This window comes from Bos grunniens, chromosome 4 (assembly GCF_055505025.1).
Source record: "Bos grunniens cultivar Pamir isolate PY7600 chromosome 4, Bosgru_T2T1.0, whole genome shotgun sequence".
In the NCBI taxonomy this organism is placed as follows: domain Eukaryota; kingdom Metazoa; phylum Chordata; class Mammalia; order Artiodactyla; family Bovidae; genus Bos; species Bos grunniens.
Genome location: NC_141168.1, coordinates 13,410,872 through 13,429,109, shown reverse-complemented (window position 1 = coordinate 13,429,109; position 18,238 = coordinate 13,410,872). Strand labels below are relative to the sequence as shown.

Sequence of the window (18,238 nt, the reverse complement as noted above, 5' to 3'; positions counted from 1 at the left end):
GCCACTGACTGTCACCTGCAGCAGAAAGGGCTGGAATCCTGAGAAATCAAGAGACGTGACTTTTGGAACCTAGAACAGGGGGAAGGAAATGGCTCGGATATGAGAGGCCACCAGAAATGGGAAGCAGGTGGCATGGTTGCAGGGGGTGGAGGGGGCGTTCTTGGCCGACCAGTAGCCACAGAGAGCAAGGGACAGGAACCTGACCTAGTTCACAGTCTTTCCTGGGGCCAGGGCTCTTTCCACTCAGGCAGTTATAGGCTGCATTTCTTGTTTTCCGTCTTCAGCTCTGATAAAGATGAGGCTTAGCCAGGTGTTAGGTAATTCTGTTGTCAGTTTCCAGTTTGTATCTAATCAGTCTTCTCCCCGATTCATGGTATGTGTAAAGATTATTTTCTTTGCATCTCTTGAGTCCTTTATGCCCTTGTTAGCTTCCTTCCTTTGTTTCCACCAGCTCTTGCTATTTTTCTGTTTATTTACCTTCTCATTTCTGCTCCAGCATCTACTCTCAGAAACAGGACAACTTAGGACTCTGAATTAGCTTGCCTTCTACCTCACCCTCCTTTCTTGAGCATAATGGTTTGTAACTTCTTTGAGCTTCTTGGTATCCTCCCCCCTGGATCTGGTCCTTTTAAGTCAGGTTTTTTACATTTTAATTAGAAAAAAATATTAATGAACCCTCTCTTGGAATACTGAGTACTGTCAGCGCTTACAAAGTCCCTTCCTTTTTGTTTTTCTTATTTCTTCCCTAAAAGTTGCAGGGTACATGACGCATGGGAGAAGGGAGGAGAGATTGCAGGGGTGGGGGCGTTATGGGGTAAATCTTGAGCTCTGCTTGGTACTCTGATGAGCACTCATTCTGGAAGCTTTCCCTCTTGTAACTTTTCTGCAGAAAATTTTCAGATCCCTGTGGATATCAGACAACCATGAATTCTACTCAGCCCTGATTTCAAAGGGGTGGAGCAGGCACAACCATCATGTGTTGTGGGTTACACCCCCCCGGTTGCCCATTTCTCTGTGTCTTGTTGAACCATCTCTCTAGTCTGCAAAAACTGCTAGCATGGGCAGGTATATGGTTTAGATCATGGCAGACTCCAAGAGACCATCCGTTCCCACTACTGCTCCCCCCTCGTGGCTCAAGGAGCCAAAGCTCCTGGGGTCCCCGGGGTGGGGGTATGGGAGAGAGCCTCACCCCTGGCCTGCACCTGACCTGACTTCCTTGCCCCATAGGAGTGCTGTTTAGCATCGAGGTCACCTCTACCTACTTCGCTGTGAGGAACTACTGGCGAGGATTCTTTGCAGCCACGTTCAGCGCCTTTGTTTTCCGAGTGCTGGCCGTGTGGAACAAGGATGCTGGTAACATGGGAAGCATCATCTGGGAAGTGGGACAAGGCCCAAGGGTATAGAGGGCAAAGGTACAGGTCGTGGAGTAGGGTTGTTGTTTAGTTGCCAAGTCGTGTCTGACTCTTCTGCGACCCCATGGACTGTAGCCCACCAGGCTCTTCTGTCCGTGGAATTTTCCAGGCAAGAATACTGGAGTGGGCTGCCATTTCCTTCTCCAGGGGATCTTCCTGATCTAGGCATCAAATCTGCATCTCCTGCCTTGGCAGGCAGATTCTTTACTGCTGAGCCGCCAAGGAAGCCCGTTTCTGCCAGTAGTGTTAGAAAAAAGAAATAGAAGAGGGGACAGTAGGTTTGGAGGAAACTTTAATCCTTAAGGCTGATGACCTTGGGTCCTCCTCGATGGCTTCTGTGACACTCCCACCATGACCTTGGCCTTTCCATCCTGTAGTCACCATCACAGCCCTCTTCAGAACCAACTTCCGAATGGACTTCCCCTTTGACCTGCAGGAACTCCCAGCCTTTGCGATTATCGGGTCAGTGGCTGCTCTGGGAGTGGGGTTGGGGGGGTGGGGCAGGGCTGGGGCAAAGCTTTGGATTGGAAAGGACCCAAGCTGGGAAGGTGGCGTGGGCATGGGTAAGGTGGAAACTGTTGGGGGGGAGGTGGGTAGAAAGGGCAGGTGGAGGCCTGGTATTTGCTTCCCTGCAGTGGCCAGGGCCGAGGGATGAGGGTTTCATTTCTGTATGGCTTACACCCTCAGGATTTGCTGTGGGTTCCTGGGAGCTGTGTTTGTGTATCTGCATCGCCAAGTCATGCTCGGTGTCCGAAAGCACAAGGTCCTCAGCCAGTTTCTGGCTAAGCAGTGAGTCACCGCCCTACCCGTTTACTCTCTGGTTTCTCCAAGAGTTCCTCCCTTTTAATCTTGGCGGAAGGCGTTAAATGCCTTTCAGTGGCTTGTGATAAAATATAGAAGCCCGGATACCCTACTAGGGATGAGTGGTGTGGTTTCCCCTTTAAAGATTGCTTATTGGTGGAGAGAGTGCTCCGTCTAATGGCCTGAGACCACAGGGGAACAGCCAGGAAACTTCAGATTTCCAGGGTGTGGCAACCACTGTGGGTTGGCCCAATTAGGATGAGGATTAATTCTAAGTAATTAATCCTGTTTCTTTTCCAGCCGCCTGCTCTATCCTGGAATCGTCACCTTTGTCATCGCTTCCTTCACCTTTCCACCAGGAATAGGGCAGTTCATGGCCGGAGAGGTCAGCTCCAAGGGTGACCTTTGAGGGTGGGGGGTCAGATCACTGAGCACATGACTGAGACTAAACCAGGATGGGGCCACGTGGAAAAGAGGAAACAGCGGAGGTGACCCTCAGGCTTCGAGCATACGTGCTTTTGCCCACGGATGCCATCTCTCCCTGAGAAAAAAGAGGAAAGGGACCCATGAAAAATGAGACCGGGGAATCGGTTCTCTTTGAAAAAAATGGAAGCACCGAACATCCCTGCAGAACTGCTCCCTTTTGCTTCCTCCTCTCATAGCTGATGCCTCGGGAAGCCATCAGTACCCTGTTTGACAACAATACGTGGGTAAAACATATCGGGGACCCTGAGAGCCTGGGCCGGTCAGCTGTGTGGATCCACCCCAAAGCCAGTGTTGTTATTGTCCTCCTCCTCTTCTTCATCATGAAGGTACCTCTCCCTACACCCCTGACTCCCTGAGCTTCTGTTTTCAACCTACAAACCAGGGTTTGCATAACGGGTGTGTGTGTGTGTGTGTGTGTGTGTGTGTACTCCTTCGTATCTGACTCTGCGACCCCAAGGACTGTAGCCCACCAGGCTCCTCTGTCCATGGGATTTTCCAGGCAAGAGCACTGAAGTGGGTTGCCACTTCCTTCTCCGCATCTGTAGTCTCCTGCATTGGTAGGCAGATTCTTTACCACTAGTGCCACCTGGGAAGCCCTTTACCATCTGAGCCACTAGGGAAGCCCCTTTGCATAAGGTAGGGAAGGGTACAACTTGGCCTGGTCTTTGTCCAGCCTAAAAAGAAACAACTTGGAAATCAGAGCCTAAGTATTAATAAGTTGCTCATCTAGAAAACTGAACCAATATCTGGGTTAATGTTCCATTTATGTCAACTTCATGATGTCATAATTATTATAATCCTTCTAAAGGTTTCACTTGCTAAATTACTGAGACATTGCAGCCGCTGAGTAAATAGGGACAAGACAGAGCTTAAGCAATACAATAACTGTGTGAAGACCTCAGAAAAATTAACCAAATCTCTCCACATATTAGATAATTAGGTACTTCATCTCCAGCATCTGATTATCCATTTTCAGATGATTTGCATATCCATTTTTCTCCCAGTCTGGTAGATAATCTCTTCTCTAGGATTACAAAAGAGATAAAATATTTAAATCCATTTTATTAGTGACTATAAATAATTTTTACAATATTATTATTCTCTATTGAGGTAGCACAGAGAAGGCAATGGCACCCCACTTCAGTACTCTTGCCTGGAAAATCCCATGGATGGAGGAGCCTGGTAGGCTGCAGTCCATGGGGTCGAGAAGAGTCAGACACGACTGAGCGACTTCGCTTTCACTTTTCATTTTCATGCATTGGAGAAGGAAATGGCAACCCACTCCAGTGTTTTTGCCTGGAGAATCCCAGGGACGGGGGAGCCTGGTGGGCTGCCGTCTATGGGGTCACACAGAGTCGGACACGACTGAAGTGACTTAGCAGTAGCATTAGCATTGAGGTAGCGAGACTGTGAAGATTTTGCCATTCTTAAACCATTTTCTTCTAACTTCAGCCAGGAAACAAAAGCTGATCTCTTTTACTTACATTGGTTCTTTCTCATATCTTCCCGTCAAGGATCACATGGTTATAGAATTTTCAGTTACTGCCTTGTACAAGGTTATTTTTATTCCCACCCCTGGTTGTGACATCTGTTATAATTGCTGTTTGTCTTTTTCTGTCTTTTTGATGATTGCCTCATTATTAATAGTATGTCTTGTCTGAATAGCCCATGATTTTCCTGTATATATTTGGAGGAGAAAATGGCAATCCACTCCAGTATTCTCACCTGGAGAGTCCCATGGACAGAGGAGCCTGGTGGGTTCCAGCCCATGGGATCACAAGAGTCAGACACGACTTAGCGACTAAACCTTGTCTGAGTAGCCCATGATTTTCCTCTATATATTAGGGTTTTCATTTGATTTTTTTTTTTAACAAATCCAAGTAACAATTCTATTTTAGTCTATAGCACAATTTTTTACATACATTTTAGTAGGTTTGACAGTACTTTGGGGCAGACTTTAGATGAATCCACAAAAGTTGATATGTTTAAAATAGAATATACACAATAAAGCAAGAGGCATCTAGATGTTCAGAATTGTGCATAAGGAGTGTTCTGGTTGGTGTTATCACTGAATACCTTGCCTATTAAGAATTCACCCGCAAAAGGCAGTTCTTCGGTTCTTCATTCCCATGTAATTTGCCAAATTATAGAGAGTTCTGTCCACATTGAACTTTCATGTTTATTAAGTTATTCTTTTTTAAAGAGAACCTTTTTTTAAAAATTAGCTATTTTTGACTGCGCTGGGTCTTTGTTGCTGCACGTGGGGTTTCTCTAGTTGCAGCGAGTGGAGGCTACTGTCTGATTGCGGTATGCAACTTATTCTCGATACTTACTGTGAAACTCTATTTCCATAGGATATGCGTCACTAAGTTACATGGTAATAGCCATAGAGGGCTCTTTCATCCATTTATTCAATAAGTGTTCTAATGCACCTACTGTGGGCCAAATATGTGATACTTGATTATTGATCTTTGGCGTATCCAATGCTTGGGGTTGGGAAAAGTTATTTAAAATTTTCTTCTTGGTTTTTTGCTGTTCATTTAATGTGCTTGTCAATGGTCTTATGATTAGAGATACCAAGCGCTTGACATACCAGGTTCCAACTCTGTCACTTATTTTCAGGATTTGCTGTGGGCTTCTGGGAGCTGTATTTATGTATTCTGTTTCTTATTCCATTCCACATGGGCTAATTGGGCCTATGCCATCCATATTTTGCACACCCACTTTATTAATTAGATCATTTTCATTTCTTCCTTCAATAGATTTGATTTTTTTTTTTAATCATAAAAGTTCTCAGTGTCTTGCTAGGGATATGATTTTTCATTATAGAGTTTATCTTCTCTCATTTATAAACCCCAGCTCCTTGTAATTAGCTGTTGAGCGTACACACCCATCTGCAGTAACCAAGTCCAAATTTTGATGGCATCTCAGAATTTTTTGTTTGATGATAATAATTCTGTTTTTGTGATACTCCTCTAGACTGAACTGCTTCTTTGGGATCATATATATTTTTGAAACATTAAGCGTTTGAAAATTTTGGGAGAAACAAAATTCTGTATATATTTTCAACATCTCCTTCACGCCTCGCCTCATTTCCCCAGATTCCCAAGCATATCTCTGGATCCCACTTTGCAGACTGAGGTTTATTCTGAGAAACCTACTTGGATTATATAGAAGGACTAAGCTGTATGTCACTCACTAATTTCTTACTTAATTACATCCTCATTAATGTCTACATATAAGAGAATCAAGAAAAGAAACTTGGGGCTTCCCTGGCAACTCGGTGATAAAGAATCTGCCTGCCAATGCTGGAGACACAAGTTTGATTCCTGCTCTGGAAAGATCCCACATGCCACGGAGCAAATAGGCCTGTGTACTACAACTATTGAGCCTGTGCTCTAGAGCCCAGGAGCTATAACTACTGAAGTCCAAGTGCCCAGGAACCTGTACTCCACAGTGAGAGATGAGAAGCGCATACACCACAACTAGAGAGAAGCCCTCGCTTGCCACACTAGTGAAAAACCCGAGTAGCAACGAAGACCCAGCACAGCCAATAAATAAATAATTTTTTTTAAAGAAAAGAAACTCACATTTCTTGGGCTATATTTCAAGCCCAATAGTTTTCAGCAGGCCTGTACTATTCTATAATATTTTAAATATAAAACCACCCGCTGCTATAAATCTATATTACCTAGTTATCACTGCTTCCAGTATCTTTACTCTCCTATCACTGGACATATAACCATACCCTTTTTATTTCCAAAATGTGGACAGTAAAGGTACCTAGCTACATTAAAACATAAAATTGACTAGAACTATTTTTCCAGTCTAATTTGAAATTTAGCCCATGCGGTCTTCTGGCAGTATCCGTGTTCACAGATAGGATTCTCAGTTCAGCTCTTTCGTAACACTGATGAAGGGAACTTCCATCTTCCCAATTTTAAGACATGGAAAGTTATCGTCTTGTTGTGAGTCTGGTGTGTCTCTAATGAACGTGAATATGATTACAACATCTCCATTTCCTTTTTAATGAGTCTAACGTTATTAGCTAGTATCATTGAGTTCTCAGTACAGCCCGAGGCTCTGGAGAATTCTTGCCTAATCTTCCTGTGCTTCCTCCTTGTGAAGCATCTAAAGAAAACACAATCTGTGAGAAGGGGTCTCTAGTTTCCCACTTCTCTAGAACTGGGGGCTTAAAATCTTGGGAGTAATTTGTGTTCCAGATCATTTGCCCTGCTTTTGGATTTTCCCTTTTGTGTGCTAACAACTCAAAAAGTTTGCTAGTCTCAAGCGTCCACCTCTGTGCTGCAGGAGTTGATAACTTTCAGCGTCCTGTGATGCTGAGCCTCTTCTTAGGTGTATCTTGGAGGATAATCTAAAGTTCATCCTCTGAAATCAGACCCATTGGCCGCCTATTATCTGTATTACTGGAGCTTTCAGATTAACCTGAGCCTGCAAAATCCCTTATGGCTTTCATGTACTTATTCCAAAGAGATAGTACAGAATAGTTCAAGAGGTCTCCAAATGTTATGAGTCAGGATCCCTTAAGAAGCTTAAACTATCGGCAGCTAGAACTCCATCTCCAGACAGTCCAGTGGGGTAGTCTTTGGTGATGTCTGCTCATCACGGTTCAAACAAGTTCCCCTGCAAGCATTACTGTTGGGTGTTTTAAGCAAATATTAGCTCTGAGAAGCTTTTCTGCTTTGTATGAATGCTGTTTGACCTAACTCTTCTTTCTTTCCTTCCTTCCTGTCTACTTAACTTACCTTTCTACCTCCTACCTACCTACCCACCTACCTACATCCTACCTGCATGTACTGAGCACTGTGCTGGGACTGAGAGAAGGCAGAGACAGGCGAACTCTTGTTACACACTCAAGGAATTTGCAATCTGCAACCCTCTTCATTTGTACATCTAACTCTGCTGTTCTCAACTTTGCTATTTTAAACAGTTCTGTTCTGACAATTGTAGAAGGAAATGACAACTCATTCAGGTATTCCTGCCTGGAGAACCCCATGGGCAGAGGGCAATAGTCTATAGGGTGGCAAAGAGTCGGACACGACTGAAGCGACTTAGCATGCACACGTGCATTCTGACAAATATGTATTTTGCCTGATCTCAGAGCTTCTGGGACAAAGGCTTCTCAGAGCCTTTATCATTGTCTTTTTTTAAATTTATTTTTAATTATGGGCAAATTGCTTTACGATGTTGTGTTGATTTCTGCTGTACATTTATCATTGTCTTCTGAGGTCAGCCCTGGCTCAAGGGAATCTCTCTAAGGTTCAGAAACTGAGAAAATTTATTTCTCATTAGTTTACAATAAAGTTGGTGCAGTTTTTCATTGTTGTGATCCCATGGGCTATACAGTCCATGAAATTCTCTAGGCCAGAATACTGGAGTGGGTGGCCTTTTCCTTCTCCAGGGGATCTTCCCAACTCAGGGATCGAACCCAGGTCTCCCACATTGCAGGCGGATTCTTTACCAGCTGAGCCACAAGGGAAGCCCATATTCGCGGCAGAATAGGCAAAAGAACTGAGAAATAGAATGGGGAAAAGACCAGTGATTGAACTTTTGAAATATCTGTAAAAGAAACAAAAATATGTGACATAATATAAAAATTAAGCAACAGGTTTACATATGACTTCCAAAATAAGTAAACCAATCTTAGAAAAAGGTCTGAAATGAATTTGGTAAAAGATGACAGCAGCTAAGGGTCAAAACAAATTACCAGGATAAAAATATGTACAACTGAAAACTGCACCAACTTTATTGTAAACTAATGAGAAATAAAGTGTCTCATTTTCTGAACCTTAGAGAGATTCCCTTGAGCCAGGGCTGACCTCAAAAGACAATAACAAATGTACGGCAGAAACCAACACAACGTCGTAAAGCAATTACACATATTACTTCCGCTAAAATCATCCCAATTCCTTTTGGAATAATACCTTGGCCTTGGAGTTCTTTTTTATGACACTGGCTGGCTTAGCTGGCTCTCGCAATGTACTCTTGCAGGTTGGTCCGGACAGATCTGATTTTCTCATCTTTGTTGAAGGTGATTTGATGTTAAAGGAAAATGTTAAAGCAAATGGCTCAGGCAGGGCCATCTTCACTCCAGGCTCCCTTGTGAGGTTTACAATGTAGATGGCTTTGTAAATGACCCTCCTGAAGCTAAGTCAGTCACACAGTAAATCACTATGACTTGAAGGTGTCTGTCGCTTGGAAATGAGGCTCTTTTTCGGAAACATAGTCTGGCCAGGAAAAGATATCCTGCAGGTTCAAGAGCTTCAGGCTGCTCTGCTGAGGTGACCTTTTGGGGTTAAGAGGATACAGTGGGCTAGGACCCTTTGGGGGCAGTGACAGAGGAGTCCCCTGGGGCCCCAATCCTTGTTTTGATTATCTAAAGGCAAATATTCTCACTCCAGGTAGGAGCGATTTGGGTTAACTGCCTGGAGGAACCTTCTTATAATGTTGTCTTTGGTGATATCTTAGCCTGAGTGCTCCATGCTTTTTTTGGTTCTGGGGGAAGGTGACAGACAAGATGACTTCCAGAAGGATTAGCTCTCCCAGGATTTCTGTACCTCTTGGAACAAGAAGCAGGAAAGAAGGGGGTTGTGAGTGTGTGTGTGTGTTGGGCACAGTCTGGAGGGTGCGCTGACGCCTCTTTTTACCCCAGTTCTGGATGTCCATCGTGGCCACCACCATGCCCATACCCTGCGGAGGTTTCATGCCTGTGTTCGTGCTCGGTAAGTTCTGATGAGAAGCCTGGGACCTTACTGGTGGTTCAAGCTAGGGTACTGTGAAAATAAGGAAAGGCCTGGAATGCTGGGGGCTTGTGTTCAGTATTAGCACCCAAGGAGGCATTGGCTCTTAAAAAATGGAGGATAAAGAACTTGGATCTCTCAACACCTTCCTTCCTTTGGTCTCTCCCTAGGAGCTGCATTCGGAAGGCTAGTAGGAGAGATCATGGCCATGCTCTTCCCAGATGGTATCTTATTTGATGACATCATCTACAAGATCCTACCTGGGGGCTACGCAGTTATTGGTAAGCCACATTCCACCCTCCTGTAATCCTGGACACCCACACTCAGACTCTCCCATGACATCTGCATTCCAGGCTATACAATAACAGTCTTCATTTAATGCTATTTAATTCAACTTTTATTTAAATAATCAGCCCTTGGCTCTGACTCTAATTAGCTCTCATTAAACATCTCTGAGCCTCCGTATTTCTTCACACAGAATAGGGATTTCAGGGATTAAATGAGATAATAAGGATGAGAACACCCAGGATTGCCTCTGAGTGTTTGGTAAGGGCTTTTTCTTTTTCTCCAAAGAATCGTGGAAAGAACAGTGTTTGTGACTGGCTCGAATACTCCTACCTGCTGGTGTGCTCACATTGACGAGACTTAGGAGCCTATGACTAAGAGCTAAGAAATGTGGGCTGTGGTCTCATCCCCACGTCTTGTCACTAGATGACCATGGGGCAGATTACCTGCCTTTCTGCACTTTAGTTTCTTTATTCTAAAATGACTTCTGAGATGTCTAACATTTTGAGAGTCTGAGATTATCTTTTTCCATTACATGTATGGTCCCTTCCACCCAAAAACCATGTCTAACAAAATGACTAGGATATTCCCTAGAATGATTATGCTTCCTCCTTCACTCTCCTCTTTATTAAACTCCCATGGCATCTAAGGCCACACTTCCCTTTGATGTAGAAGAATTAATCAGCTTTATAGAACATCCGGTGACCTTAGTCCCCCATCACAGTTTTGTACAAAAACTTCTTGCATCTGCTATTATTCCCTATCTTCACGCCTCTTATATCCCTTCAACCTCTCTGGTAGACATTTCCCTTAGCATGCATGCATGCTATGTCACTTCAGCCACGTCCGACTCTTTGTGATCCTATGAGTAGCCCACCAGGCTCCTGTGTCCATAGGATTCACCAGGCAAGAATACTGGAGTGGGTTGCCATGCTCTCCTCTAGGGGGTCTTTCTGACCCAGGGATCAAACCTATGTATTCTGTGGTTCCTGCATTGGCAGGTGAATTCTTTACCACTGAGCTACCTGGGAAGCCCATATATATATATATATATATATATATATATATATATATATATATATATATATATATGTAGGCTTCTATATTGGATATATACATCAGTTCAGTTCAGTTCAGTTGCTCAATCGTGTCCGACTCTTTGCGACCCCATGAATCGCAGCATGCCAGGCCTCCCTGTCCATCACAAACTCCCGGAGTTCACTCAGACTCAAGTCCATCGAGTCAGTGATGCCATCCAGCCATGTCATCCTCTGGCTGTGTTAATGTTCTATAGTATATTGCATGCACTATCCAGTAAAACCATTCCTCCTGATCTTTATCTTTTGTGACTTTTTCTTACTCTATTTTCATGTATGGCTTCCCCAGCATCTTTTCTCATAGCATATCTTCCCAAGTTTAAATAAGAAATAAAGTTCATGTACTAGGGACTCTTTGGCTGATGGGAAATCATAACCAAAAACAAGTAAGACAGATTCTATCTTCAAAGAGCTTATGGAATCATAATGTTTTAGATCTGCAAGGGCCTTAGAACTTATCTAATGACCCCTTTCGCCTTAGAGATGAGAGAATGGGGTTCCAGATGGATTAAGTTCTTCTCATACCATTGAGAGATAGAATCAGGATCTCATTGCTCCAAGCCCACAGCACGATTCTTGGGTTTTGAATCTGCTCATAAATTGTTGGCATCAGAACCTGAGGCCCAAAATAAATGCTGTAAATGGGTTTTTAAAAATGCTCAGTTAAGAGTGATCCAATTGTTTAAAAGCAAGGAACAGATAACACATCACTATATTTTATAAATGAAAATTTGGACACACAAAATTTTTTAAGTTGCCAAAGGTCGTAGAATGAGATCAAAATGATTTTCTAACAGCTCAGCATTCTAGCCCCTACTTGACACAGGGTCATCTCAGGAGTGCTGGCACTGCCCAGGGTCACATCCCCTCACCCTGTGTCACACCCATCACCGCCCCCTCTACGTAGCCACCATGCCAGGAAAGGCAGCCCTAACGCAGGGTGCACATCTGTGTCTGATTCCAGGAGCAGCAGCACTGACTGGCGCGGTGTCCCACACAGTCTCCACAGCCGTGATTTGCTTCGAACTAACGGGTCAGATTGCGCACATCCTACCCATGATGGTGGCTGTTATCTTGGCCAACATGGTGGCTCAGAGCCTGCAGCCCTCCCTTTACGACAGCATCATCCAGGTCAAGAAGCTACCCTACTTGCCTGACCTTGGTTGGAACCAGCTCAGGTCAGGGGCACCAGCTGGAATTAGTTCAGATCTGATGGGGTGGGGGTGGGAGGTTCTGAGATTGAGAATGAGGTTAGGGTTGATGTCTGGATGCACTGCTTTTTTTACTTATTTTTATATTCCCGTGTACTTAATAATTTTAAGAGTGATCAAATGCATGGTGAAAACCTCATGGGAGGAGTGGAAGGGACAACCAAGGACAGGCACATATGGTGGGGCTAACCTCCCCGGTGCTTTCTCCCTCCATAGCAAATTTACAATCTTTGTTGAGGACATCATGGTACGGGATGTGAAGTTTGTTTCAGCTTCCTGCACATACGGGGAGTTGCGAAACCTGCTCCAGACCACCACAGTCAAGACTTTACCACTGGTTGAATCGAAAGGTCAGTGGGAGGGAAGGAAGCAGATTCCTGGGCTAGTGACCTGAACAAAGGCGCCACAGAAGTGCAGGCAGTACTGGGGTGAGCGCTTGTCTGTAGGGGCCACCCAGTCTGCTACAGGCCACCTGGCCCCTGCTCCTTAGCGAACATGATCCATCATCTTCAAGGAAGGAAAAGCACAGACCACAATGCAGGAAGACAGTTAAAAATCCAGTGAAAGAAATACAGTTGATTCTCATTATTCCTTGTAGTTATGTTCTAAAAACTTGCCATGAACACTGAATTAGGGATACTGTGCTTACGAACCTTGTAGTTCAGCTGGCAAAGAATCTGCCCTCAATGCGGGAGACCTGCGTTCGATCCCTGGCTTGGGAAGATCCCCTGGAGAAGGGAAAGGCTACCCACTCCAGTACTCTGGCCTGGAGAATTCCATGGACTGTGTAATCCATGGGGTCGTAAACAGTCGGACACAACTGAGCGACTTTCACTTCACTGAACCATTGCTCCCAAAGGAAATTCAAGGTGAAGTTCCTGCAAGCCTCTGGTCACATTTTCTTCAAGTAGTCAAAGCAGCTGGCGAAGACAATGGCACCCCACTTCAGTACTCTTGCCTGGAAAATCCCATGGACGGAGGAGCCTGGTGGGCTGCAGTTCATGGAGTCGAGAAGAGTCGGACACGACTGAGCGACCTCACTTTCACTTTTCACTTTCATGCATTGGAGAAGGAAATGGCAACCCACTCCAGTGTTCTTGCCTGGGGAATCCCAGGATGGGGGAGCCTGGTGGGCTGCCGTCTATGAGGTCACACAGAGTCAGATACGACTGAAGCGACTTAGCAGCAGCAGCAGCCAAAGCAGCATACACTTGTCTTAAATGGGTTTCTCCTTGCGTGTGTGCTAAGTTGCTTCAGTCATGTCTGACTCTTTGTGACCCTGTGGACTGTAGCCTGCCAGGCTCCTCTGTCCATGGGATTCTCCAGGCAAGAATACTGGAGTGGGTTGCCATGCCCTCCTCCAGGGGATCTTCCTGACCCAGGGATTGAACCCATGTCTCTTACGTCTCCTTCATTGGCAGGCGAGTTCTTTACTAGTGCCACCTGGGAAGCCCTGTGTTTCTCCTTAAAGACAACTTATTTCATGTCTGTTGTTAATTCATTAACTTGGAACTCAGCACGACCAACAGCACGATAGCTCATGGCTAAATAAAGCTTATCTAACACATGTATTTTCTCCATAAGGCACATCAAAGCCTTCTTGCTTGGGGTCAATTGTAAACAACAAAATCACCATCATGAAACACAAGAATATAAAAATCATGGCATTCAATGGATCATGAAAGGAACACTTGTGAAGCTAGAGAAAAAAAAAAAGGCAGCGTTTCACTCTGTTCAGACTCAACTGGGAACATGTGTGTGGGGCAGCTCAGATCTTTTGCTGCTTTACATGTGCTGTGAATGATGGGGAAAGCACAGCATGTATTGATTTTGGGTTACAAATATACTTGAGCCAGTGGGTGAATTCACAAATAGGTAATGGTAGTGGTTTAGTTTCTAAATCGTGTCTGGCTCTTGCAACCTCATAGGCTGTAGCTCACCAGACTCCTCTGTCCCTGGGATTCTCCAGGCAAGAATACTGGAATGGGTTGCCATTTCCTTCTCCAGGGAATCTTCCTGACCCAGGGATTGAACCTGGGTCTCCTGCATTGTAGGTGGATGCTTTACTGACTGAGCCATCAGGGAAGCCTTCACAAATAGGGAATCTGTGAATAATGAGGCTCAGCTGTAAATCTTACACCCCCTGAGGTGGCTGTCTTTGCCCCATAGCTAAATGACAGCTGTTCTTTAATACCCAATTTAAGGAGCAGATGAGACTGTTCCATGCGAAGGAGTAAACATCTTTGATAAGTAGTGATTTCACCTCCTTCACCATCCTTTCTGCCCACCTCTGACACTTAATCTTGCTTCGTATTACTTCTTACTGTGGTTTCTATATCCATGTCTTATCTTCTTCACTAGATTCAGTATCCTTTGAGGGCTGAGACTATAACATCTGTCTCCCTCAGACTTCTTCCTTATAGGTATTTACCAGATATTAAATAAATAGTTGTCTAATGTTTGAATTAGTGTAATGGAATCATAGGGCCATTTGAAGCCATTTAAATTGTCAGTTCTAATTTTAGATGATTAGAATATCCAAATTACCTTAGTTTTAATATTTTCCCAAACCCCAAATGCCTTTCAGTGGCCTCTAAAGCAGTGGCTCCTCATTGGAACAGGGATACGGCTGGTGGGTTGCAGGGTTTTAATAGTAATGACTAATTCTTAACAGTGGTAAAGAACCTGCCTGCCAATGCAGAAGACATAAGAGATGCAGGTTCTATCCCTGGGTCAGGAAGAACCCCTGGAGGAGGGCACAGCAACCCACTCTATTATTCTTGTCTGGAGAATTCCATGGACAGAAGAGCCTGGCGGGCTACAGTCCTTAGGATCTTACAGTCAGACAGGACTGAAGCGACTCAGCACAGCACACAGCATGAGACTAACAGAAAGATTTATCTCAATAACACTGCCTTAATCTTGGGCTTCTCAGGCAGTGCTCGTGGTAAAGAACCTGCCTGCCAATTCAGGAGATGTAAGAGACATGGGGGTCTATCCAAAAGATGTGGGTTTGATCCCTGGGTCAGGAAGATGCCCTGGAGGAGAGCGCATGGCAACCCACTCCAGTATTCTTGCCCCGGAAATCCCATGGACAGAGGATCTTGGCAGGCTATAGTTCACAGGGTTGCAAAGAGTCTGAAGTGACTTAGCATGCATACAATCTTATGGCCTTAGAATGCAATGAAAATGTTAATGATAGTAATGGAATTCTAATAAATATAAAAGAACTTTTCCTGGAAAAGGAGGCATTATGTCTATGCCTAGAAGGACCCAGAGTATTTTAGTGATTAAACATCAGATATCCTGGTGGCCTTTTTTCAAAGTATTGGGTTGGCCAAAAAGTTCATTTGGGTTTTTCCATAAGATGATACGGGCTTCCCTAGTGACGCAGATGGTAAGAATCTGCCTGCAATTCTGGAGGCCTGGGTTCAGTCCCTAGATTGAGAAGATCTCCTGGAGGAGGGCCTGGCATCCCACTCCAGTATTCTTGCCTGGAGACTCCCATGGACAGAGGAGCCTGGCAGGCTACAGTCCATGAGGTCACAAAGAGTCGGACACAACTGAGCGACTAAGCATAGCACACAGCACATAAGATGATACAGAAAACCCAAACAAACTTTTTAACCAGCCCAATATAGTCCCATCTCAGTGTGAATGGCTTTTAACATGTCTTCTTTTGGAGACAGGGTTGATGAGCCTATTTTAATACCTAGTTCACCTGTTTGCAAACTGTCTATGTAAGGGCTGCATCAAAATAAGTACAAATTAGCACCAGTTAATATACTCTCATGGAGAAGGAAATAGCAACCCACTCCATTATTCTTGCCTGGGAAATCCCACGGACAGGGGAGCCTGGTGGGCTATAGTCCATGGGGTCCCAAAGAGTCGGACACGACTAAGTGACTAAACAGTAATAATGTACTCTCAATTGGGTCCCTAAGTGCTAACTGGGTGAAATAAAAAGGACTGAGTGAGGTCAATCCTGAAAGACTTTGAAAATGAGTTTTTAGGAAGAGAGGGTAAGAGCTGAAAAGAGTCGGGAGCTGGACTGAGTCCCTGACTCCATCCTGCGGAGAGAGGGGCCAAGGGGGTGATCGAGCTACCCTCAGGCCAAGCCTGGGTCTCCCCTAGATTCAATGATCCTGCTGGGCTCCGTGGAGCGGTCAGAACTTCAGTCCCTCCTGCAGCGTCACCTGTGTCCCGAGCGAAGGCTGCGGTTGGCCCAGGACATGGCGAGGAAGCTGTCCGAGCTGCCCTTCGATGGGAAGGTGCGGCCGGCTAGGGGGCGCTCTGGTGTCTGGCCCCAGGGTCGACCCGAGTCCTTTGCCTTTGTGGATGAAGATGCAGATGAGGATCTCTATGGGAAGCCCGAGGTAAGAAGGCTGGGAAGGGTCAGGGGAGCAGGACAGATGGGGCAAAGGGAAAACAGGAAGAGAGAGGATTGATGATGATCATTGACAAAGTCTAAGACATCAGTGCCCCTGTGTCCAGGGACTGAAGATGAGGTTGCAAATTTTGGAGCCACGAGAACCCAGAGAGCTTTGAGGACTTCTGAACTGGAAAGAACAAGGGTGTTAGATAGGTTTCCCAGGACACCAGCTGGTACAGACAGGACGAGGTAGCCTCTTCTCTAGGACTGAGAATTTTTACTTTTCTCTCCAGATGCCTCCTCTTCATCCTTCTCACCCCCTTCCTACTGATCCACTGCCCCCCGAAGAGCCCAATGGGCCCCTGCCCAGCCACAAACAGCAGCTAGAAGCACTGGAGTCTACAGGTAAAGATTCTCCCATCATGCACCTCACCCTTGCCTCACACCTTGTGGGTTGTCTCTGCGTGCTCCTCAACCTAAGGGCTGCTATTATGAGGAGGGATTAGGCCAGGGGATGGTGGGAGGGGATTTCTGTTCTTTGAGTCCAATGTTACTGTCCCAAAGTGGGGGGGGGGGGCCAAGGGCTGGATTAGGAGAGTGGGAAAGGGGAGGTCCTATGGAGGTGAGGCACCTAGAAATGCAGACCTGTTGTGACAAAGTATCAGGACCGCTTGGGGCCCCTAAGCCTTTCCTCCCAGGATGATATTGCTTGGTCTCCATTTCCATCCACTCACCACCACTCCTCTCAGGTCCAAGACCCTCCATCTTTCAGTCCCTGCTTCGCTGCTTGCTAGGCAGAGCTCGCCCCAAAAAGAAGAAAATGACCCAGGTGAGAGAAGATGTGTTGGAGTCAGCAAGGGGGAGTTTGGGAAAGGGAACTTGTCTTTGAGGAGTGAGAAACCCATGATCCTTAGGTGGGAGGGAAGAGGTCCCGCCAGAGAGGAGAAGCTTCATCATATGGAAGGGGTGATGGGATTGAAAGAGGCATCTGTGGCTTGGCCAGGGAGAGGCGGTTATGGTTCTACGAGGAAGGAAAGGGAAGGAACTTGGACTTATGTCTTTCTTCTCTAGGATTCAACGGATTTAGTGGATAACATGTCTCCTGAAGAGGTAAGTAAAGGAAACAGGAAGCTGGGGTGAATCATTTTTCTGTTTTGTTTGGTTTTGCTGGCTATGCTGTGTGTCATGCAGAAATCTTAGTTCCTTGACCAGGGATAGAACTCATGCCACCTGCATTGGAAGCGTGGGGTCTTAACCACTGGATCACCAGGGAATTCCTTGTCTTGTTAAGTGAAGATATTGCTCTTTTTTTTTTTCATTGTGTTGTTGTAAGAATAAGATGTGAAGCTAGGCAGAAGAACACTTTGAGAGGTTGTTAGTGAGGTCTGACTATGGAGTGGTGCTGGGCACATTGCTTGGAGGTGGGGAAACATGGCAGTGTCCTCATGGGGACCAGTGTCATTTCAGGAGAAGGAAGTTTTGACCTCTGTGTTTAGATGGGCCAATGGTGATAGGATGAGCCCTAGAGCTTTGAGACGTTAGGGGTGCTCTGGACCAGGCAGACGCTATGTGGGAAGGATGACACTTACCTGCAGGAAAATGGCACGGGGCAGCCAACTCTTATACAAATGGAGGTGGAAGAACAGCATCCAAACTAAAATGGGGAAATCAGTGCCTGGTGAAGTTACTATGCTAGCTTGATCTGGGCCCTGAGACAGTGGACAATGGGAAGATTCCAGGAAGCGAGACTGGGAAGAACCACAGACTGAGGGCAAATTCCGACAGTGGTGCCTCCTTGGGACAAATGCCTATT

The 18,238-nt window shown here is 45.4% G+C and overlaps 1 protein-coding gene across 2 annotated transcripts in view; it reads left to right on the top strand.

The window, feature by feature from the left end:
• Window positions 1-18,238, top strand: part of CLCN1 (chloride voltage-gated channel 1) — a 38,592-nt gene that overhangs the window by 13,942 nt on the left and 6,412 nt on the right. Inside the window, exons 8-20 of one of the 2 annotated variants that reach the window (XM_086398313.1) lie at window positions 1,228-1,353; window positions 1,790-1,874; window positions 2,100-2,201; window positions 2,514-2,598; window positions 2,876-3,025; window positions 9,373-9,442; window positions 9,631-9,741; window positions 11,807-12,020; window positions 12,270-12,403; window positions 16,188-16,429; window positions 16,719-16,830; window positions 17,175-17,254; window positions 17,497-17,535. In XM_086398313.1, coding sequence (XP_086254439.1) covers window positions 1,228-1,353; window positions 1,790-1,874; window positions 2,100-2,201; window positions 2,514-2,598; window positions 2,876-3,025; window positions 9,373-9,442; window positions 9,631-9,741; window positions 11,807-12,020; window positions 12,270-12,403; window positions 16,188-16,429; window positions 16,719-16,830; window positions 17,175-17,254; window positions 17,497-17,535 — 1,550 coding nt within the window. The remainder of the gene's footprint in view (window positions 1-1,227; window positions 1,354-1,789; window positions 1,875-2,099; window positions 2,202-2,513; window positions 2,599-2,875; window positions 3,026-9,372; window positions 9,443-9,630; window positions 9,742-11,806; window positions 12,021-12,269; window positions 12,404-16,187; window positions 16,430-16,718; window positions 16,831-17,174; window positions 17,255-17,496; window positions 17,536-18,238) is intronic. The other variant, XM_086398314.1, reaches the window with a different exon arrangement.